General features: G+C 50.5%; 2 protein-coding genes across 6 annotated transcripts in view; one reads left to right on the top strand and one right to left on the bottom strand.

Moving 5' to 3' along the window:
* The first annotated feature begins 808 nt into the window (after positions 1-808).
* Positions 809-14107, top strand: LOC119943581 (actin, alpha skeletal muscle 3). Its single transcript, XM_038764654.1, has 6 exons — positions 809-937; positions 1289-1613; positions 1788-1949; positions 3368-3559; positions 5610-5791; positions 13691-14107. Exons 1-6 carry the CDS (start codon positions 809-811, stop codon positions 13832-13834), a joined length of 1134 nt encoding a protein of 377 aa, XP_038620582.1. The 3' UTR covers positions 13835-14107.
* A 1627-nt stretch (positions 14108-15734) lies between these two features.
* Positions 15735-23152, bottom strand: part of NAA40 (N-alpha-acetyltransferase 40, NatD catalytic subunit) — a 58812-nt gene continuing 51394 nt past the window's right edge. For 2 of the 5 annotated variants that reach the window (XM_038765118.1, XM_038765116.1), the window contains exons 4-8: positions 22745-22840; positions 20465-20623; positions 19990-20073; positions 18712-18789; positions 15735-18416 (exon numbers count right to left, since the gene is read on the bottom strand). In XM_038765118.1, the coding sequence (XP_038621046.1) occupies positions 18275-18416; positions 18712-18789; positions 19990-20073; positions 20465-20623; positions 22745-22840 (559 nt within the window). In that variant the 3' untranslated portion in view covers positions 15735-18274. The remainder of the gene's footprint in view (positions 18417-18711; positions 18790-19989; positions 20074-20464; positions 20624-22744; positions 22841-23152) is intronic. The other 3 variants (XR_005455686.1, XM_038765117.1, XM_038765120.1) reach the window with 3 other exon arrangements.

Below are 23152 nucleotides of genomic sequence, written 5' to 3'. Positions count from 1 at the left end.
GATTGAAGGTCATGGGTTCTCATCCCAGCTCTGCCACATGTCTGCTGTGTGACCTTGGGCAGGTCGCTTCACTTCTCTGGGCCTCAGTTACCTCATCTGTAAAATAGGGATCGAGGCTGTGAGCCCCACGTGGGACAGGGACTGTGTCCAGCCCAATTTACTTGTACCCACCCCGGCTCTTAGTACAGTGCCTGGCACATAGTAAGCACTTAACAAATACCATATCATTATTATTATTATCCTCCTCTTCCTAAGACGAGGACCCTTTATACTCTTCCAAAGAGAGGTCCGCCCCTATGGGAAAAGGACAGGGAGGAGAAGGGGGAAAGAGAAAGGTGGCAGAGGGAGGTTGGTTAGTTGAGCCACCATGGCTAACAAGGAGGGACTTTCTGGGTCAGTCGGCTTATTCGTCTCTGAGGGTGAATGTCCTTTTAAACCTCCCACCAGGTTTTCCCAAAGGGGTGAATGAAAGGCAGGATTGTTGGAGGGAGAAGCTAGGCTGTAAGCTCGCTGTGGGCAGGGAATGTGTCTACCAACTCTGCTGTGTTGTGCTCTACCAAGCGCTCAGTATGGTGCTCTGCACACAGTAAGCGTTCAATAAATACCATTGAGGGACTGAGAGAAGAGGTGGGGAGAGGAGAGGGCTGATGGGAGGTGGTGGGATAGAGGAGGTGAAGGCTGGGAGGGCGTGGAAGGGAGAGGAGCAGCGATAGCAGCTTCTGAGCAGGGAAAGAAATCTGAAGACTGATTGTCCCGGGAGGGAACTAACCCCCTCCCGCCCACAGCGCCGACCCGCCCGCCCGCTACCATGTGCGACGAGGACGAGACCACCGCGTTGGTGTGCGACAATGGCTCCGGCCTGGTGAAGGCTGGCTTCGCCGGGGACGACGCGCCCCGGGCCGTGTTCCCCTCCATCGTGGGCCGGCCCCGCCACCAGGTACGGGAGGACGGATGGGCCTGCGAGGATCGGGGGGCAGAGGCCGACCGAGAGGCTGAGTTCCCCCGTCCCTCCAGCTCTCTCCATCAACTCGCTCCTTCCTTCCCTCCCCTCTGACTCCGTCCACCCCTTCCTTGTTCTTCCCAAATATTCCAAGCCAGCTTTGTCCGACGCCCCACATTCCTTCCCCCAACCCCCGGTGGGACCATCTGCTTGGCTCGCTGGCCCTCTCCACTGCTCCTCAGCTGCAGCTGCCCAGGCCGGGGGCGGGGAGAGGCGGGGGAAGGGGGCTCCGGCTGGAGCCGAGCGTCGCCGCTACGGGCTCCCCTGCCTGACCTCTCCCCCCTCCAGGGAGTGATGGTGGGCATGGGCCAGAAAGACTCGTACGTGGGCGACGAGGCGCAGAGCAAGCGGGGCATCCTGACGCTCAAATACCCCATCGAGCACGGCATCATCACCAACTGGGATGACATGGAGAAGATCTGGCACCACACCTTCTACAACGAGCTGCGCGTAGCCCCCGAGGAGCACCCCACCCTGCTCACCGAGGCCCCGCTCAACCCCAAGGCCAACCGCGAGAAGATGACCCAGATCATGTTCGAGACCTTCAGCGTCCCCGCCATGTACGTGGCCATCCAGGCCGTGCTGTCCCTCTACGCCTCCGGACGCACCACCGGTGAGACCCCCCAGACAGGCGGCTGGACCCCCAACTGGCCTCCCCATCCCCCCCTCCACATCCTCTCTCCACTCTCGCTGGGGGCCGGTGGCCTGGGGTGGGTGGCGAGTGGGTGACCAGCCCCCGGACGGAAACACCTCTCCCCTTTGAACCGGACTGTCCACCTTCCCCTAGGCATCGTGTTGGACTCTGGAGATGGCGTGACCCACAACGTGCCCATCTACGAGGGCTACGCCCTGCCCCACGCCATCCAGCGCCTGGACCTCGCCGGCCGGGACCTCACTGATTACCTGATGAAGATCCTCACCGAGCGTGGCTACTCCTTTGTCACCACCGGTATGACCCGAGGGCTCCGGACGCCCAGGCTCAATCCCCCCGCGGCGGCGTCCCCAAGATCCCCGCGGCTGGGGACCACCACCTCCCCATCCTCCTTGGCCCAAAGCCACCTGAGGAGGCGAGGCGGGGAGAGAGTTTGAGGCTGCGTGACCTTGGGCTAGTCACTTCACTTCTCTGTGCCTCAGTTACCTCATCTGTAAAATTGGGATTAAGACCGCGAGTCCCATCTGGGACATGGACTGAGTCCAATCTGATTAGCTTGAATCTGCCCCAGTGCTTAGTACAGTGCTTCGCACATAATAAGCGCTTAACAAATACCATTAAAAGTAATGATAAAGGACTGCCTGTGCCAGGCTCTGTAGAGCGAGCAAACAGAGAATAAATCCAAATCTTGGTCGTTCCTCTAATAATAATACAAAGAAGTAAAATAATTGTGGTGTTCATAAAGAGCTATAATGCGCCAAACACATCTAGCATGCCTAACCTATTAATGTCTGCCTCCCCCTCTAGACTGTAAGCTCGCTGTGTTTGTTATAGTGTTACGTTGGACTCTCCCAAGGCATCTAATAATAATAAAAAGAAGTAAAATAATTGGGGTGTTCGTAAAGAGCTAAAATGCGCCAAACACGTCTAGCATGCCTAACCTATTAATGTCTGCCTCCCCCTCTAGACTGTAAGCTCGCTGTGTTTGTTATAGTGTTACGTTGGACTCTCCCAAGGCGTCTAATAATAATAAAAAGAAGTAAAATAATTGGGGTGTTCATGAAGAGCTAAAATGTGCCAAACACATCTAGCAACTATGAGCCCCACATGGGACAAACTGATCACCTTCAATCAATCAATCAATCGTATTTATTGAGCGCTTACTATGTGCAGAGCACTGTACTAAGCGCTTGGGAAGTACAAATTGGCATCACATAGAGACAGTCCCTACCCAACAGTGGGCTCACAGTCTAAAAGGGGGAGACAGAGAACAGAACCAAACATACCAACAAAATAAAATAAGTATGATAGAAATGTACAAGTAAAATAAATAAATAAATAAATAAATAGAGTAATAAATATGTACAACCATATATACACATATATATATGAGCCCCCTGTGGGATAACCTGATCACCTTGTAACCTCCCCAGCGCTTAGAACAGTGCTTTGCACATAGTAAGCGCTTAATAAATGCTATCATCATCATCATCATCATGCCTAACCTACTAATGTCTGCCTCCCCCTCTAGACTGTAAGCTCGCTGTGTTTGTTATAGTGTTATGTTGGACTCTCCCAAGGCGCTCAAGTAAAGTGCTCTGCACACAGTAAGCGCTCAATAAATATTATTGACCGACTGTCCCCCATGAGGGCCGGGGGAGAGTAGGGGCCAGAGGCGGGAAGCCCTGACCCACGTTCTCTGCCCCGGCTCACAGCGGAGAGGGAGATTGTGCGGGACATCAAGGAGAAGCTGGGCTACGTGGCCCTGGACTTCGAGAACGAGATGGCCACGGCCGCCTCCTCCTCCTCCCTGGAGAAGAGCTACGAGCTGCCCGACGGACAGGTCATCACCATCGGCAACGAGCGCTTCCGCTGCCCCGAGACCCTCTTCCAGCCGTCATTTGTGGGTGAGCCCGCGGCCAGAGCCCCGCCGGGTGGGGGAACCGCACAGAAATCAGCATCAGCATCATCAATCGTATTTATTGAGCGCTTGCTATGTGCAGAGCACTGCACTAAGCGCTTGGGAAGAACAAATTGGCAACATATAGAGACAGTCCCTACCCAACAGTGGGCTCACAGTCTAAAAGGGGGAGACGGAGAACGAAACCAAACATACTAACAAAATAAGATAGATAGAATAGATATGTACAAATAAAATAAATAGAGTAAAAAATATGGACAAACATATATACATATATACAGAAATCTCTGGGTGCCTCTCCTCTCCCGGACCACCGCCTTGCTACCTCAGCAGAGGGGTTGCTATTCCTTTTTCCCCTCTTCCTACCCCCATCTGTCTCTTCACTCTCTCCTCCTCTTTATTTCCCTGGCTACTTCCATCTCTCCCTTTATTTCAAGGGCTCAGGGGGGAAGACAGAAAGAAGCAATGAGGAGCAGCGTGGCTCATGAGAAAGAGCATGGGTCTGGGAATCAAAGGCCCTGGGTTCTAATCCCAGCTTCACCCCCGTCTGCTGCGTGACCTTGGGCTAGTCACTTCACCGTGCCTCAGTTACCTCATCTGTAAAATTGGGATTAAGACTGTGAGTCCCATCTGGGACATGGACTGTGTCCAATCTGATTAGCTGATTAGCACGGTCTTTTAGACTGTGAGCCCACCCTTGGGTAGGGACCGTCTCTATATGTTGCCAACTTGTACTTCCCAAGCGCTTAGTACAGTGCTCTGCACACAGTAAGCGCTCAATAAATACGACTGATTGATTAGCTTGAATCTGCCCCAGTGCTTAGTACAGTGCTTCGCACATAATGAGCGCTTAACGAATACCATTAAAAGTAATGATAAAGGACTGCCTGGGCCAGGCTCTATAGAGCAGGCAAACAGAGAATAAATCCAAATCTTGGTCATTGTTCTAATAATAATAAAAAGAAGTAAAATAATTGTGGTGTTCATAAAGAGCTAAAATGTGCCAACGGCTCAGTGGAAAGAGCCCGGGCTTTGGAGTCAGAGGTCATGGGTTCGAATCCCGACTCCACCACATGTCTGCTGTGTGACCTTGGGCAAGTCACTTAACTTCTCAGAGCCTCAGTTACCTCATCTGTAAAATGGGGATGATGACTGTGAGCCCCACGTGGGACAACCTGATCACCTTGTATCCCCCCAGTGCTTAGAACAGTGTTTTGCACATAGTAAGCGCTTAATAAATGCCATCATCATTATTATTATTATTACTAAGCACTGGGGTAGATACAAGACAATCAGGTCGGACACAGTCCCTGTCCCACACGGGGCTCACAGTCTAAGTAGGAGGGAGGACAGGTACTGTATCCCCATTGTATGGATGAGGAAATTGAGGCCCAATGAGATTAAATTACTTGCCCAAGGTCACTCAATAGACAAGTGACAGAGGCAGAATTAGAACCTGGGTCCTCTGACTCCCTAGGCCCATCCTCTAACCACCAGGCCATGCTGCTTTGCTCTGACCAACACTTCAGCGCTTAGAACAGTGCTTTGCACATAGTAAGCGCTTAATAAATGCCATCATTATTATTATTATTATTATTCTACCCTACATGATAAGGGATTTCCTTGTCCTTTGGAGAGGGGGAAGCCCAGAAGCTTTGGACCAGATTTCTAGTAGACAAAGCCTGGAAATTTAAGGCCCTGGGTATTAATTCTTGCTGTGTCACATGTCTGCCGTGTGACATTGGGGAAGTCACTTCACTTCTCTGTGCCTCAGTTACCTCATCTGTAAAATGGGGATGAAGATTGTGAGCCCTATATGGGACAGGGACTGTGTCCAACCAGATTAGCCTGTATCTACCCCAGCGCCTGGCACATAGCGCATAACTAATGCAATACATAATAATAAAAAAAGGAAGCACTCTCCAGGCCCCGTGGGACCCTCAGGCCAAGCCCGGGAAAGGTGGATCTCCCACGGATAAGGGAGTCAGCAGAGGCCGACAGGTCTCCTCCTCCCCGCCCCCGGCCCCGTCCTGCAGGCATGGAGTCCGCCGGGATCCACGAGACAACGTACAACTCCATCATGAAGTGCGACATCGATATCCGCAAGGACCTGTACGCCAATAACGTCCTGTCTGGGGGGACCACGATGTACCCCGGCATCGCCGACCGGATGCAGAAGGAGATCACGGCGCTGGCCCCCAGTACCATGAAGATCAAGGTAGGCCGGAAAGGCTTCAAACAGAATCAATCAATCAATCGTATTTATTGAGCGCTTACTATGTGCAGAGCACTGTACTAAGCGCTTGGGAAGTCCAAATTGGCAACACATAGAGACAGTCCCTACCCAACAGTGGGCTCACAGTCTAAAAGAAGCAGCGCGGCTCAGCGGAAAGAGCCCGGGCTTTGGAGTCGGAGGTCATGGGTTCAAATCCCGGCTCCACCAGCTGTCAGCTGGGTGACTTTGGGCAAGTCACTTCATCATCATCATCATCGATCGTATTTATTGAGCGCTTACTATGTGCAGAGCACTGTACTAAGCACTTGGGAAGTACAAATTGGCAACATATACAGTCCCTACCCAACAGTGGGCTCACAGTCTAAAAGGGGGAGACAGAGAACAAAACCAAACATACTAACAAAATAAAATAAATAGAATAGATATGTACAAGTAAAATAAATGGAGTAATAAATATGTACAAACCTATATACATATATACAGGTGCTGTGGGGAAGGGAAGGAGGTAAGATTGGGGGGGATGGAGAGGGGGATGAGGGGGAGAGGAAGGAAGGGGCTCAGTCTGGGAAGGCCTCCTGGAGGAGGTGAGCTCTCAGCAGGGCCTTGAAGGGAGGACTTCACTTCTCTGGGCCTCAGTTACCTCATCTGTAAAACGGGGATTAAAGCTGTGAGCCCCCTGTGGGACAGCCTGATCACCTTGTAAGCTCCCCAGCGCTTAGAGCAGCGCTTTGCACATAGTAAGCGCTTAATAAATGCCATTAAAAAGAAAAAGTAGGAGGGAAGGGAAGCCGGAATCCCTGGGGGAAGTCACCTGGAGCAGAGACGCTCCGGCTGTAATTTGGAGTTTAGAATCCCCTACCCAAGAGCCACCCCAGTCTAGAGGCCCTTTCCAAGCTGGGCAGAGTGGAGTTGTATGGTCCGCCCAATTCTGGACTGCTTAATATCTATTACTGTCCATATCTATTCTATTTATTTTATTTTGTTAGTATGTTTGGTTTTGTTCTCTGTCTCCCCCTTTTAGACTGTGAGCCCACTGCTGGGTAGGGACTGTCTCTATATGTTACCAACTTGTACTTCCCAAGCGCTTAGTACAGTGCTCTGCGCACAGTAAGCGCTCAATAAATACGATTGATGATGATGATGATGCTTAAGGGCCAAGAATGGCACGTGCCTTGGATTCAACTGTCTGCGTTCCCTGAAGGGTGTGAGTCCTGGGACAGCTGAGGTGAGGGAGAGAGGGAGGGCCGGAGAGAAGGAGGGAGCGCCATTCCCGGTCCTGGCTGCGGCCCATCCGGACTCAACCGGAGCCGCATCAGCTGCAGCTCCAGAAGAAAAAGAAAGTCAGGGGAAGCAGTGTGGACTAATGGAAAGAGCACGGGACTGGGAATCAGAGGACCTGAGTTCTAATCCCAACTCCGTCACTTATCCCCCTTTTAGACTGTGAGCCCACTGTTGGGTAGGGACTGTCTCTAGATGTTGCCAATTTGTACTTCCCAAGCGCTTAGTACAGTGCTCTGCACATAGTAAGCGCTCAGTAAATACGATTGATGTTGATGATGATCCGCTGTGTGACCTTGGGCGAGTCACTTCACTGTATCATCATCATCAATCGTATTTATTGAGCGCTTACTATGTGCAGAGCACTGTACTAAGCGCTTGGGAAGTACAAATTGGCAACATACAGAGACGGTCCCCACCCAACAGTGGGCTCACAGTCTAAGAGGGGGAGACAGAGAACAAAACCAAACATACTAACAAAATAAAATAAATAGAATAGATATGTACAAGTAAAATAAATAAATAGAGTAATAAATATGTACAAACATATATACATATATACAACTGTACTTCAGTTTCCTCATCTGTAAAATGGGGATTAAATCCTACTCCCTCCTATCGTAAGCTGTGAGACTCATGCGGGACAGGGGCTGTCCAAAATGATAACAGTGTATCCGTCACAGTGCTTAGGACAGTGCTTGGCACACAGCAAGTGCTTAACATTCATTCAATCGTATTTATTGAGTGCTTACTGTGTGCAGAGCTCTGTACTAAGCACTTGGGAAGTACAAGTTGGCAACATATAATAATGATAATGATGTCATTTATTAAGCACTTACTATGTGCAAAGCACTTTTCTAAGCGCTGGGGGGATACAAGGTGATGAGGTTGTCCCACGTGGGGCTCACAGTCTTCATCCCCATTTTACAGATGAGGGAACTGAGGCACAGAGAAGTTAGGTGACTTGCCCAAAGTCACACAGCTGACAAGTGGCAGAGCCGGGATTTGAACCCATGACCTCTGACTCCAAAGCCCGGGCTCTTTTCCAGTGAGCCACGCTGCTTCTCTATAGAGACTGTCTATAGAGACGGTCCCTACCCAACAGTGGGCTCATTCATTCATTCATTCATTCATTCAATCAATCGTATTTATTGAGCGCTTACTGTGTGCAGAGCACTGTACTAAGCGCTTGGGAAGTACAAGTTGGCAACATATAGAGACGGTCCCTACCCAACAGTGGGCTCACAGTCTAGAACAATAATAAGAATACACTATCAAACCTGATTTTCCTGGCTGGCTTCCAGTCCCAGGGGGAGAGCCAAGAGCGGCATAGCTTAAGACCATTTAGGTGGGGAGACTAGAAGGCCCTGGGTGGATAGAGAAGCAGCGTGGCTCAGTGGAAAGAGCACAGGCTTTGGAGTCAGAGGTCATGGGTTCAAATTCTGGCTCTGCCAATTGTCAGCTGTGTGACTTTGGGCAAGTCACTTCACTTCTCTGGGCCTCAGTTACCTCATCTGTAAAATGGGGATTAAGGCTGTGAGCCCCCCGTGGGACAACCTGATCACCTTGTAACCTCCCCAGCGCTTTGAACAGTGGTTTGCACATAGTAAGTGCTTAATAAATGCCATTATTATTATTATTATTAATTATTATTAGAGAGAGAGAGAGAGGGAATGAGTGAGAGAAAGAGAGAGAGGGAGAAGAACAGCATGACACGAGCTTGCTGTGGCAGGGAGGTCCGGCCTTCCAGTTGGCATCCCACTCAGGTCTCCAGGCCCTTTCATTCATTCATTCAATTGTATTTATTGAGCGCTTACTGTGTGCAGAGCACTGTACTGTACTTTTAGACTGTGAGCCCAGGGTTGGGTAGGGACTGTCTCTATATGTTGCCAACTTGTACTTCCCAAGCGCTTAGTACAGTGCTCTGCACACAGTAAGCGCTCAATAAATACGATTGATGATGATGATGATGATGATGTACTAAGCGCTTGGGAAGTCCAAGTTGGCAACATATAGAGACGGCCCCTACCCAACAGCAGGTTCACAGTCTAGAAGGGGGAGACAGACAACAAAACAAAACACATTAACAAAATAAAATAAATAGAATAAATATGTACAAGTAAAATAGAGTAATAAATATGTACAAACATATATACATATATGTAGGTGCTGTGGGGATGGGAAGGAGGTAAGATGGGGGGGATGGAGAGGGGGACGAGGGGGAGAGGAAGGAAGGGGCTCAGTGAGGGAAGGCCTCCTGGAGGAGGTGAGCTCTCAGTAGGGCTTTGAAGGGAGGAAGAGAGCTAGCTTGGCAGATGGGAAGATGGAGGGCATCCCAGGCCCGGGGGAAGGACGTGGGCCGGGGGTTGATGGCAGGAGAGGCGAGAATGAGGTACGGTGAGGAGGTGAGCGGCAGAGGAGTGGAGGGTGCGGCCTGGGCTGGAGAAGGAAAGAAGGGAGGTGAGGTAGGAGGGGGTGAGGTGATGGACAGCCTTGAAGCCCAGAGTGAGGAGTTTTTGCCCCAAAACCCCACCCTGGGACAGGGAGAAGATTGGACTAAGGAAGGCCAGCCCAGGGGGGCAACGTGGAGTGCCAGCCTCCCCTCCCCTCAGAGAGTTCAAGAAAAAGTCCGGGTTCCTGGCTGGGCTCAAACTGCCATTTGACTGCATTAGCTGATTTGGCTGTCATGCGGGGAGACGGAACTGCTTTTGTCCTGCTTTTCATCCATTGTTCCAGCAGCAGGAGCAGGGGTCTGGCAGCTGGGGGGTGGGTGGGAGTTTAGGGGGACACTGGGAAGAGAAACAGCAAGGTCTAATGGGTAAAGCACGGACCTGGGATTCGCTACTTAGATTGGGAGCCCTTGGGGGGACCGATTATCTTCCACCTTCCCCGGTGTTCAGTACAGTGCTTGGCACATAGTAAGTGCTTAATACCACAGTTAATACCATCATCAGCTCCCACTGGGTGCTTGACCTTGGGCAAGTCACATAACTTCTCTGGGCCTCAGTTACCTCATCTGTAAAATGGGGATTGGGGCATGTGGGACATGGACTTTGTCCAAGCTTGAGTCTCTAGACTGTAAGCTTGTTGTGGTCAGGGAACGAGCCTACCAACTCTATTGTACTGTCCCAAGTATTTGGTGGAGTGCTCTGCCCACAGTAGCTGCTCAATAAATACCATTGATGATGATGATCTACCTCAGGGTTCAGTACAATGCCTCGAACATAATAGATGTCTAAACAAATACCATAAAGAAAAAGAAAAGAGCCAGATTCTGAGGTCCTGTACCCTTGGCAATCCAGGGCAAAGGTCAAGCAGCGTGGCTCAGTGGGAAGAGCACGGGCTTGGGAGTCAGAGGTCATGGGTTCAAATCCCGGCTCCGCCAATTATCAGCTGTGAGACTTTGGGCAAGTCACTTCACTTCTCTGGGCCTCAGTTCCCTCATCTGTAAAATGGGGATTAAGACTGTGAGCCCCACATGGGACAACCTGATCACCTTGTATCCTCCCCAGCGCTTAGAACAGTGATTTGCACAAAGTAAGCGCTTAACAAATGCCATCATCATTATTATTATTATTATTCCAGCAGCCGTGGTCCTGACAGACAATCCTGGAGAAGGATTATCCACTTGTCACCATAGAGACTGTATACTCTTTGAGGGCAGGGATCATGTCAACTAATGTATTCATTCATTCAATCATATTTATTAAGCACTTACTGTGTGCAGAGCATTGTACTAAGTGCTTGGGAAACTACAATGCAGCAGTAAACAGACACATTTCCATTCAATCTTATTATACTCTCCCAAGTTCTTGATACGGTACTCTGCGCACAGTAAGCCCCTAGTAAATATCATGGATTGAATGCCAATCTGTAGGCAGAACTGTTTGGCGAGGGAAAGGAGAAATGTGAAGATATTTTAATTTTTTCTAAACGTTTGGTTGACAATGTAAATAAATTTATATAATTTGTAAAGCAGTTGAAATAGTGGCAGGTCCAGTTGGAAACAAACAGCCACATGTGAGTCCCCAGAATAAATGGGACTGCTGGTTCTCCCATAATGGGCAATTTTACTACAAGTTTTGGCCAGAGCACTATTACGGAGTTAGAGAATGCTTTTTTCCTTTTTTATGGTACTTTTTTTTAACGGCATTTATTAAGCGCTTACTATGCGTAAAGCACTGATCTAAGCGCTGGGGAGGTTACAAGGTGATCAGGTTGCCCCACGGGGGGCTCACAGTCTTAATCCCCATTTTACAGATGAGGGAACTGAGGCACAGAAAAGTTAAGTGACTCGCCCAAAGTCACACATTCGACCATTCATTCAATAAATACGATTGAATGAATGAATTGGCGGAGCCAGGATTTGAACCCATGACCTCTGACTCAACAGCCTGTGCTCTTTTTATTGAGCCATGCTGCTTCTCTACTCGTTAAGCACTGTTCTAAGCACTGAGTTAGATACAGGTCCATCACAGTGGCAGGGTGGCCTAGTGAATAGATCCCCACTGTGGGCAGAGATCGTCTCTGTTGCTGAATTGTACTTCGCAAGCACTTAGTACAGTGCTCTGCACACAATAAGCGCTCAATAAGTATGATTGTATGAATGAATGGGCCCGGGAGCCAGAAGGAGCAAGGTTCTAACCCCAGTTCTGCCATTTGTCTGCTGCGTGACGTCGGGCAAGTCACTTAACTTCTCTGGGCCTGTTATCTCATCTGGAAAATGGGGATTAAGACTGTGAGCCCCATGTGGGACAGGGACAGTGTCCAACCTGATTAGCTTGTATCGACCTCAGCGCTTAGTATGGTGCCTGCCAAATAGTAAGCACTTAACAAATATCACTAAAAAAAAAAAATCAGGTTGGACACAGTCCCTGTCCCGTATGGGGCTCTCAGTCTAAGCAGGAAGGGGTAGGTAACCGAGGCCCAGAGAAGTTAAGTGACTTGCTCAAGGTCACACAGCAGAGATTAGAACCCAGGCCTTCATCATCATCATCATCAATCGTATTTATTGAGCGCTTACTGTGTGCAGAGCACTGGACTAAGCGCTTGGGAAGTACAAGTTGGCAACATATACAGTCCCTACCCAACAGTGGGCTCACAGTCTAAAAGGGGGAGACAGAGAACAAAACCAAACATACTAACAAAATAAAATAAATAGAATAGATATGTACAAGTGAAATAGAGTAACAAATATGTACAAACATACATACATATATACAGGTGCTGTGGGGAAGGGAAGGAGGTCTTCTGACTCCCAAGGCCATGCTCTTTCCAGTAGGCCACTCTACCTCTTCTGACCACGTGTGCCTGAAGAGAATCAATCAATCAGTCAATCAATCGTATTTATTGAGCGCTTACTGTGTGCAGAGCACTGTACTAAGCGCTTGGGAAGTACAAGTTGGCAACATATAGACAGTCCCTACCCAATAGTGGGCTCACCAGAAACATTCTTTGCCCCACACGGGGCTCACAATCTACAAGGGTGTTTTGGGTTTTTTAATGGTATTCATTCAGCACTCATTATGTATTAATTATTGTTCTAAGTGCTGGATTAGATACGAGTTAATCAGGTTGGACACCCTCCCTCTCCCACATGGGACTTACAATCTAAATAGGAGGGAGACCAGGAATTGAATCCCCATTTAACAGTTAAGGAAACTGAGGCCCAGAGAGGTGAAGTGACTTGCCCAAGGTAGGTAAGTAGTGGAGCCTAGATTAGAACCCAGGTCCTCTGACTCCGAGGCTCAAGGTCTTGGCATTAGGCCATGCTACCGCTCATGTGTATGGACAGTGTTTTCTGCATTGTGGGCAGGGAATGTGTGTACCAACTGTTATAGCGTTATACTGTACCTCCTTTCCTTCCCCACAGCACCTGTATATATGTATATATGTTTGTACATATTTATTACTCTATTTATTTTACTTGTACATATCTATTCTATTTATTTTATTTTGTTAGTAAGTTTGGTTTTGTTCTCTGTCTCCCCTTTCTAGACTGTGAGCCCACCGTTGGGTAGGGACTATGTTGCCAGCTTGTACTTCCCAAGCGCTTAGTACAGTGCTCTGCACACAGTAAGTGCTCAATAAATACGATTGATTGATTTCCAGACTGAGCCCCCCTCCTTCCTGTCCCCCTCTCCATCCTCCCCGCCTTACCTCCTTCCCTTCCCCGCAGCACCTGTATATATGTATATATATTTGTACATATTTATTACTCTATTTTATTTGTACATATCTATTCTATTTATTCTATTTTGTTAGTAAGTTTCGTTTTGTTCTCTGTGTGCCCCTTCTAGACTGTGAGCCCACTGTTGGGTAGGGACTGTCTCTCTATGTTGCCAGCTTGTACTTCCCAAGCGCTCAATAAATACGATTGATTGATTGATTGTATTCTCCCAAGGGCTTAGTACAGCACTCTGCACACAGTAAGCGCTCAATAAATATGAATGATTGATTACCACCGCCCTAGGGTGGCCTGATCTGGCCTCCTCAGGCTTGGCCCCAGACAGACCATTGTCCCGTCAGCAGTGAAATCACCGTCAAGAAGTAAGAGCAACTAGAGGGGCATTTACTTACTTCCTGTCCTTGTCTCTCCACCAGATCATCGCTCCCCCTGAGCGCAAATACTCCGTCTGGATCGGGGGCTCCATCCTTGCCTCCCTGTCCACCTTCCAGCAGATGTGGATAACAAAGCAGGAATACGATGAGGCCGGCCCCTCTATCGTCCACCGAAAGTGCTTCTGAGCCCCCTCCCCAATACGGCTTCCACCCTGTCTCTCCGTTTCTTGTTTTCATTTTTCCCCTTTCCTTCCTCAACTGTCTTTTCCTCCTTCTCCCAAGTCTCCCACGCCCACCCCGCCTCCTGGACCAGCTACTTGTCCGCTTGCTAAGAGGAGAGAATCGACAGTGGGAAGTGCCTCGGTGTGCCTCTCTGCCAGCCTCAGAGGGCAGGCTCTTTCACTTCAATGGAACTCTTTGATGGTTGGGTGGATGGGCTATTTATACAGAAAAACATTAACTGGGCTAATGAAATAAAGTGTCAGAAAAGGAGAAATCGTCAACATTGTTAGGCATTTCTTTATGGGACTCCAATCAACTGCCTTAGGGCCCAGGGGCCGAAAGCAACGTCTTTCGGGCCTTAAGACGTTCCGGGCTCAGAGGCCGTGGCGGTTGGTGTGTCAGACCTGGGCCTTGAATTAGTGTTGGACCAAACCCCCCTCCGCTTTGTCTGGCCCCCAGAAGCTCCTTTTGTAGGCGCTCTAGAAACCGTCCAGGTTTTCCTCAAGGAGGGTCCCTCCCCAGTCGGAGGGGTGGTTAGCACAGCAGGGAAAAATCCACATCCCACCCAAAAGTTACCCGGGCCGGGGACCTGGGGTTTACCTCTAGGATTGGGAACATGGCTAATGGAAAGAGGACAGCCTGGGTTCTAATCCCACTCTGCTATTTGTCTGCTGTGTGATCTTACGCAGGTCACTTACCTTGTTGGTGCCTCAATTCCTTCATCAGCAAAATGGGGATTCAATACCTGGTCTCCCTCCTACTTTTTGGAAAACCCAGGTGGGACTGATTATCTTGCCCCTACCCCAGTGTTTAGTTCAGTGCTTGGCACATAGTGAGCACTTGATAAATACCACAATTATTATTATTGGCCCTTATTGGGTGCATGCATTGGCTAAATTCCCAGACCTCTGGAGCAGGCTCCGATCTCTCACCCTCTCCTGATGGCAGGAAGCAAACCCAGCGGCTGAACAAAGTGTCATTTATTTGTAACATACAAATAAAACTGATGCAAAAAAGGTTTGCTTTTTCCCTTTGATTCCAGAGAGAAGTTTACTAAGAAAAAAATTATATGTATATATATATACATATATATATATACCAAGAAGTGGGGAGTTCATCTTCAAATTTTCTTCTAAAGACAGAAAGTGGTTAAAATGAGTCTCTCTCAAACACACATACACACACTCTCTCTCTCTCACCAACAAAAATAACCCAAGGAACACAGGATGAATACAACTTAAAAATCCAAAATAGATCAGTCTTGGGAAACAAAAATTGAAAACGCCACACACACAAAAAAAGATAGTACAAACAGCCAGCTACATCTCTCAAAACTAGATTTGGTGGATGGGGTGAAAAAACAAAAGTTGAAAGGGAAAACAGAGGACAGAGAAAAACCAAAATTACCCCATCCCACCAGGAGAAAGTCTCAGAGAAGCCCTCAGCCAACTGGAGAATAGGGCTGGGATAGGGAGAAGGAGAAGGGGGGGTGGAGAAAGGGAGAGAGGGGGGAACAGGAAGACAGAGAAAAGGAGTGGAGGGGGAGAGGAGTAAGGGGAAGAGAGAGGGCAAGGGAACGAGAAAGGGGTGGAAATTGGGAGAAAGAGGAAAGGAGTGGAGGGGGAAAGGAGCAAGGGGAAGAGAGAGAAGGAAAGAGAGACAGAGAGGAGAATGGGGAGACAGAGGAGAGGAGTGGAGAGGGAGAAGAGTAAGGGAAAGGGGCGTGGGGGGATAAGGAGACAGAGAGGAAGGGGTGGAGATAAGGGAATGGGGAGAGGAAGGGGAGTTGAGGAAGAGAGGTTTGAGGAGGAAGGGGGTGGAGGAAGAGACAGAGAGGAAAGAGTGGTGTGAGAAAGATGGGGAGAGAGGGGTGACAGGAGGGATGGGAGAAAGAGGGGAAGGGCTAGAAAGGAAAAGGGGCAGGGGGAAAGAGGTGGTGGACTCTGTAAAGAATCCCTTGAAAATAATGAGCCTTCTGGTTGTGGCCTACTTAACAGAATCAGAACCAAGAGCCAGGGGGGAGGGAAGGAGGGACACACAGATATATGCACTAACTGAAGTTACTTGGGATTTTTGTAGGGTTTTCTTTTGGTTTATGGGAGTGGCAGCAGTACAGGAAATCCATGATCTGGGTACACCAATCCCTCAAATCATGCCCCAGTGCTCTGCTCTCTCACATGCTTGATTTGTGACTAGTTTCTCAGACGCTCCAGCAAACTCCTTTTAGACACAAGGAAAATTCACCCTTTGGCAGTTTCTCTGGGAAACCCCGGGGACTGGGGGGAAATAGGGACAAAAATCCAGTGTAAAATCTTCACAGACAAAAAAAAACCAACTCATCTTTTACATGGGACTAAGGGGGATGAAAGATTGAACCAAAGCAAGGGAAGGAAAAACCTCTCAAAGAACAACCCTGGGTGGCTGGGTTTACAGTAGATCAAGGGCTGGTGTCAGGGAAGAGATGCACATGTATTCACGTGAGTGTGTGTATTGTGTGTTTTACAAGGGACATCTGAGGATGAAGCTGCTGTAGGGAAGATCCCACCCATGGCCGCAACTGCTCCTAGGCAGTTTTTCTTTCCCCTTTTCTGAGGAGGAAAGAATGGCCTCAGGCAGGCCTTCCCTATTACAATTTTCATCAAGGATTGCGCAGAAGTACCCCTGGAGTGGGGGCGGAGGTGGGGGATGTGGGCACATCATGAGTTCTGTTTTCCTGGAAAGGGTTCGTCTCCTCCTCTGGTGTGGGGGGGAAAGGAGGCAGAAAAGGACGAGAGGGGTGCCAAACATCAGGACGGCTCAGCCCGGCTCTCCTCCCCTCTGCCTCTCCTTTCCTTGACTGCGGCTCAGCAGGCAGGCAGGCGCGGAGGAGAGAAGAGGAGCCCTCCGGGTGGGCTGGTCTCTAGGTTGCTCCCGCCTCCGGGCCAGAACAGGTCGGACCGAGGGTGGCCTCGAGGATCCGCTCCTCATCAACTTGAGGGGCAGCGAGGGGGAGTTGGGTTAGTGGCAGTACTGCCTCACTGAGGCAAAAGATGGGGCGAGTTGGGAGTCTAGACGCAGCGTGGATCTGCAGGCCACCAAGGGCTCTCCGAGAGGAGGGAGAAGGAAGGAGTTCCCACCTTCGGAGAGATATCAGCACCAAGTCATTGGGGGAGGATGCGGCAAAATCCGTACACAAACGGGGACGAGAGCTCTTCAGGGGACTTCCTGATACTGTCTCTCCCGGAGGTCTGCCGGGGAATGGGGAAGGCGGGGAAGACGAAGGGGAACGGGGATGTCCTTCTGGTTTTCTTCCATGGTGTTCCGGCACCAGGAAGTTAGGATGGGAGGAACTAAAAGTCCCCAACTCAGCAGGGTGTCTTGACCACCCATCTGCCTCCATGGACTCTTCTTTTCCAAACAAGCTGGACTGCTTCTATCCCTCAGTTGGGCGGTGATGGGGACCAGGGAGAGAAGACCCCAGGCGGGAGGGTGTGCACGGGTGAGTGTGTGTGTTTGTGTGTGTGTGAGGGGAGGCCGCAGGAAACTTCTGCACCGAGTGATTGACCCACAGGCCTTCACAGACACTACGGGATGATTTCATTGAACTGCAGAGAAGTAAAAAAGACGTGATCCATTAAAAAATGCTAAAAAAGTTTTCCCCAAATCATCTTCCTTATTCCTCCTGATCTCTGTGTGAAAGATCTTTCACCACATCGCCCCTGGAAGGGAGCTGTGGGCCGTGAAAAGGACAGATTCCTTAATCACCACCGGCAGGGACTGCTCCAGTGTCTTTGTTGCCATTGGACACCCCCCCCCACCCAACAGGGTGCTCCCCCTTGAGTGCCGTGAAGAGCCCCCCGACCCAGATCCAGGAATGCTGCATCCTCCCTGGAGGGGAAGCCAACACACCTCATCTTCCGCAGGGGGGGAAACCGCAAAGAGCGCAGTAAGTCCAACTTGAAGTGTGTATGTTGGGGAAGGGAAGAGTGGGACGGTCCTGCACTTTGTTGGGGGGGTGGGGGTAGGCGTCAGGCAGGTAGGGGAGGGGAAAAGCCCCTTCCCAAAGACACAGCAGGAAACACACCTGTCCGACAGGCTGGCTCAATCCCAAGAGCCGCCCCTTACAGGGGGGAGCTTGGAGAAGCGGGAGGGGACTCCTCCGTTTTGTGCCACACGGTTCCGTCCCCTGAGGGCTCACTCCCTGCACTGCTCCCGTCCTTCAAGTCTGTGGGGAAGGAAGAGAAGCTCGGTGTGTCCCTCACCCAGTGAGGAGGGGCATGACTCTGTGCTTTTGGGGTGCAGTCCGGCACCTGCAGGGCCCCGGGGAACCTGAGAGGCAGAGGTGGCTGGTCGGTAGAATGGCGAGAGGCGAGGCGAAGGGGGCCGGGCGCCGGGAAGAAGCGGCTCGGGCTGGGGCAGGAAGCCTCAGTGGCAACAGCTGCCACAGTGCCCACCGGGATGGGAGTGCTGGCTGTCCCCGAATTTCGTCCTCCGGCTCAGGATCTCATAGGAGCAGTCATCGCCGCAGCAGCCGGACATGCTAGGGGAGCTGTCGTCAATTTCAAACCTGTGGGAGGAGGCGAGGGGGGTGGGTTAAGGAGGGCTGCTCTGGCTCCCTTCGTTGCCCCACCACACTCGTCCGGGACAGGGTTGCAGAGAGACAAGATTTGGCGAAAGAAGGGTCAGAGGGGGGCGGATAAGAGGGTGGGCCTGGTGGCTCCACCTGGAGAGGACTGGATCCTCTGTCCATCACCCTGGCCGCAGCCCCAGGGGATTAAGGGAGCAAACCCTGGAGGGTGGTCCCTACGTGCGCACACACACACACACAAACATGCTCTCCCACCAGGGCCCCCGCTACTTACTGCAACGCTTCTCTGAAAAACTGGTACGCTCCGTGATTGTGCTTGAATACTGTTAGCATGACTTTCTTCATCTGTGTGCTGGGGATGGAAAAATAAGGCCAGAGCACGCGTCAGGCCGGGCGAGCCCCTTCCTTCACCATCCCCCCCATCTTACCTCCTGCCCTTCCCCACAGCACCTGTATATATGTATATATGTTTGTACATATTTATTACTCTATTTTATTTGTACATATCTATTCTATTTATTTTATTTCGTTAGTATGTTTGGTTTTGTTCTCTGTCTCCCCCTTTTAGACTGTGAGCCCACTGTTGGGTAGGGACTGTCTCTATATGTTGCCAATTTGTACTTCCCCAGCGCTTAGTACAGTGCTCTGCACATAGTAAGCCCTCAATAAATACGATTGATGATGATGATCCCGTGCGGCGTCGAAAAGAACAAGTCCTACAGCTAGAAAAGAGGGGGAGCAGCTCCTCGTTGGCTGGGGGAGTCTGTTAATCAGTTGAGAGAATTTATCGAGCACTTATTGCGGGCAGAGCATTGTAATAATGATGGTATTTGTTAAGCGCTTATTTGTTAAGCGCCAAGCACCGTTCTAAGTGCTGGGGGGGATACAAGGTAATCAGGTCGTCCCACCTAGGGCTCACAGTCTTAATCCCCAGTTTACAGATGAGGTAACAGGCACAGAGAAGTTAACTGACTTGCCCAAAGTCACATAGCTGACAAGTGACAGAACCGGGATTAGAGCCCATGACCTCTGACTCCCACTAAGCCATGCTGCTTCTCTACTAAGCACTTGGGAGACGGGATTCCTGCCCACAGGCAGAGGGTCTTGCGGAGCTTTCGGGGGGCTTCTTAGAATCAATCGTATTTATTGAGTGCTTACTGTGTGCACAGCACTGTACTAAGCGCTTGGGAAGTACAAGCTGGCAACATATAGCGACAGTCCCTACCCAACAGTGGGCTCACAGTCTAGAAGGGGGAGACAGAGAACGAAACCAAACATATTAACAAAATAAAATAAATAGAATAGATATGTACAAGTAAAATAAATAAATAGAGTAATAAATATGTACAAACATATATACATATATACAGGTGCTGTGGGGAAGGGAAGGAGGTAAGACGGTGGGGATGGAGAGGGGGATGAGGATCCCCAAACTCCTTGAGGTTGGCGGGTTTGCAAGGAGCCCGGGGTGGCAGTGACTGCTCCTTAGAAAGCAGGACGGGGGTGAGGTCTGCCCGGCTCCCAGACTTCCTTCCTTCCAGGGAGATTTTACCTGTTGGCCATGAGCTGGAGGATCTGGATGAGGAATTTCCCCAGACCTTTCCGCCGCACCTTGTTTTCCAACTGGACCTCATAGCTAGAAGATGAGGAGAAGGGGAAGAGCGAGAGAGAAATGGGGAGGCTACGTTTTAAGAACGAAAGGCTTTAACCGAGGGCTCGCCACGAGGAAGGCAGGAGACATCCACAGAACCCATGCACGCAGGGCAGACTCCCAGATGGACAGACAGAGGCGTGTCTCAAGGCTGGGCTCATCCACTGACAGCCCCTTCCCCACAGCTTCATGTCTTCCAGTGATGGGGGCAGAGCGATGACAAGGTGGCTCCTGAGCCCCTGGTGCTAAGCGATGTGAGGAACCCCTGCTCCTCCCTCCCTCCCTCGCTGGCTACAGGGCAACCCACTGGGTTGAGAAAGTGGGGGGGTGGGGGCAAAGCATCAGGGAGTGTGTCGGTCTACGGGTGGGCGCATACCAGTACAGGACTTCATCCCCGCACTCCACATCAAACCGAAAGTGAGAGAAGGCGACAGGGACGGAGCTCTCCTCCCAAGCAATAAGGTACCAGGCCCGGTCGTCTGTCATCTCCTCCCGCTTTTCTCTGTCCTTCCATCCCCACTCGCTCTGCTCATACCTGGGGAAGGAGAAAGGGAAAGGAGGGCAGATTTGGGCGGGGGAGGGTCCCGGCACCCGGGGGGAATGTCAGGACTCGGAGGCTACGTTTGAGCCTGGCTCGGCCAGGGACTCCCCCAGGGAGGAAGCGGGGAGTCCTGCCTCCTTTAAGCCTGGGCTCCGCAATCATCCCTGCTGCTGTCGATGCTCAGAGGGGTCCGCTCCCACTCCTGACATTCGTCTCTCCAAACCCATGCAAAGCTGCGCTGCAGGTGGGAACAACTAGTCCGGCCGGCCTTTAAGAAAGGGAGCCCTCCATCTTCTCTTCGCCAAACCAAATCTCCTTGGAAGGAGAAAACCTCGTTTCCAGCTGAAGCCTTGGTCTCAGGCCCCACCCTGCTGCCCCAACACTTACGTCTCCCCCGATAATCTCGTGAGTATATTTCTGTCGAACTTTTCAGTTCCTGTTGGTGGGACTGGCTATTCAGTAACCCCTCCTCTTCTACCATTAGGGAATACGAGACGGAGGGAGGGAAGGAGGTGGCGGGGAGGTGGTCAAACACGGGAACTTCTAGGATTCATCATCCTCGCAATACAGCACACCCCAGCTCCGAGCCCAAACCCGAAACTTGGGAACTTCTTGGAGCCAAGCTGGCCAAATTCTCTGAGGTACAGTCCCAACTACAGTCCTTGCAGAGAACTAGGGCCCCCCCCCGCCCCACCTTCAGGTAACTGGCGATGGCCCTGCTTTCAAAACTTTCCTCAACACCCGGCACAACACTCGACCGAAGTAGTCACTCAAATACAGCTTCTGCTAAATCTTCCCATACAAAGAGCTCTGTGCTTCTTTCTCCTGACAGGATCAGTTTCCCTGCTTGCTGCCCTTACCCTGTGGCTGTCTCTCAGTCAACTGTATTTAATAAACGTTTACTTTGCGGAGAGCACTGAACCAAGCATTTGGGGGAGTACGATATAACAATATAACAGACACATTCCCTGTACACAGTGAGCTTACAATCTCTCTGGCTCTTCCGAAGCTTGCCACTCTGCATTCTAGACAAACTTTTGACTTACCCTCCAAGCTCGTCCCAGGCTGACCACATACTTTCTCCTCCCCCGCCATCCCTACATCCCGCTACAGCTCAGCTTTCCTTCTAGCTGCCTGAGACTGGCTTCTCTTTGTCCCAGCCCTGCTTCCCTTCCCAAGATCGCCTTGCACGCTTGTTTGCCATACCAATTCCCACCCGTCTTCAATCTCGGCTCACGGCTCATTTCCTCCAGCCATCTACCTTTTGCCAACTGGCTACTACAAGCAATGACCCGATCCTTCCGCTCAATCACACGCACACTCTGAGGGCAGGAACTCCATTCACCACTAAGCAAGCGTGGCCTAGTGGTTAGAGCACAGGCCCGGGAGTCAGAAGGACCTAGGTTCTGGTCCCGGCTCCGCCACCTGTCTGTTGTGTGACCTTGGGCGAGTCACTTCACTTCTCGAGGCCTCAGTTACCTCTTCTATAAAACGGGGACTAAGACTGTGAGCCCCGAGTGGGACATGGACTGTGACCAATCTGATTAGCTTGCACCTACCCCAATGCTTAGCACATAGTCAATGCTTAACAAATACCATAAGCCCCCAAGAGCCCAGGCACCCTTTGGACACCCAGCAAATACTTGTCCTGATACTTCCCCATCAGTACTCCTTTTCCCTCTGGTTCTTCCCTTCTTTTGGAGTCTCTTTTCTCCCATTACAATATATGTAAAACATAATTATAGTCTTCGTTAGGTGCTCACTATGTGCCAAGCAGTGGGGTAGATATATGGCTACTGGATCGGATACTATCCCTTTTCCACAGGGGGTTCTCAGTCTACCTCATCCCCATCTTACAGATGAGGAGGCCAGAGAGGTTAAATCAATCAATCATATTTATTAAGTGCTTACTGTGTGCAGAGCACTGTACTAAGCGCTTAAGGTTAAATGACTTGCCAGTGGCCGAGCTGGGACTCGATCCCCAAAATCCTTACTCCCCGTCCTCTGCTCTTTCCGCTGGGCTGACGCTGCCTCCAACCAAACACACCTGGCAACCCTGACCCTCCCTGGCACCCTCTGAAGAAATCGCTGACAGCTCCTCCGGGTGACACTTACAAGGTTTGCATATTGGTTTTGGTGAGTTCAAAAGCCCAGTCCACTGTAGTCTGCTCCAACCCGGAGACTCGCTTACACTCAATGGTGATATTTAACCTGTCAGGAGGGAAAACATGAACATCCGTGGGAAGCCTCACATCTGAAACGGACCTGGCGGAGGACCTGGTCATCATGGCCCAAAGCACCATCTCTTGTCTGACTCAGAGACAAATGCCCAGCGCAGCTCGAAAGGGAGCCAGAGAGTCATATATGTGTCTGGGCAGAGATTAGAGCATTTTAGATGGACTTTCTGTCCCAGACTCCCACTCTAAAATATGGCTATTCTCCTGCTCACTGCCCCAGCCTCACCAAGCTCTAATACTGGAAATGCCTCCTTCCTCTAGATCAAGACTGAATCTCATGGATTTT

Source organism: Tachyglossus aculeatus, chromosome 22, assembly GCF_015852505.1.
Source record: "Tachyglossus aculeatus isolate mTacAcu1 chromosome 22, mTacAcu1.pri, whole genome shotgun sequence".
In the NCBI taxonomy this organism is placed as follows: domain Eukaryota; kingdom Metazoa; phylum Chordata; class Mammalia; order Monotremata; family Tachyglossidae; genus Tachyglossus; species Tachyglossus aculeatus.
This window is presented reverse-complemented; position numbering and strand designations above follow the sequence as displayed.

Bases quoted from the DNA above. Each gene is read 5' to 3' on its own strand.
- LOC119943581 (XM_038764654.1), top strand. From the start codon at position 809: ATGTGCGACGAGGACGAGACCACCGCGTTGGTGTGCGACAATGGCTCC. The intron at 1,614-1,787 runs GTGAGACCCCCC...ACCTTCCCCTAG, and splicing joins CGCCTCCGGACGCACCACCG to GCATCGTGTTGGACTCTGGA. The intron at 1,950-3,367 runs GTATGACCCGAG...CCCGGCTCACAG, and splicing joins CTACTCCTTTGTCACCACCG to CGGAGAGGGAGATTGTGCGG.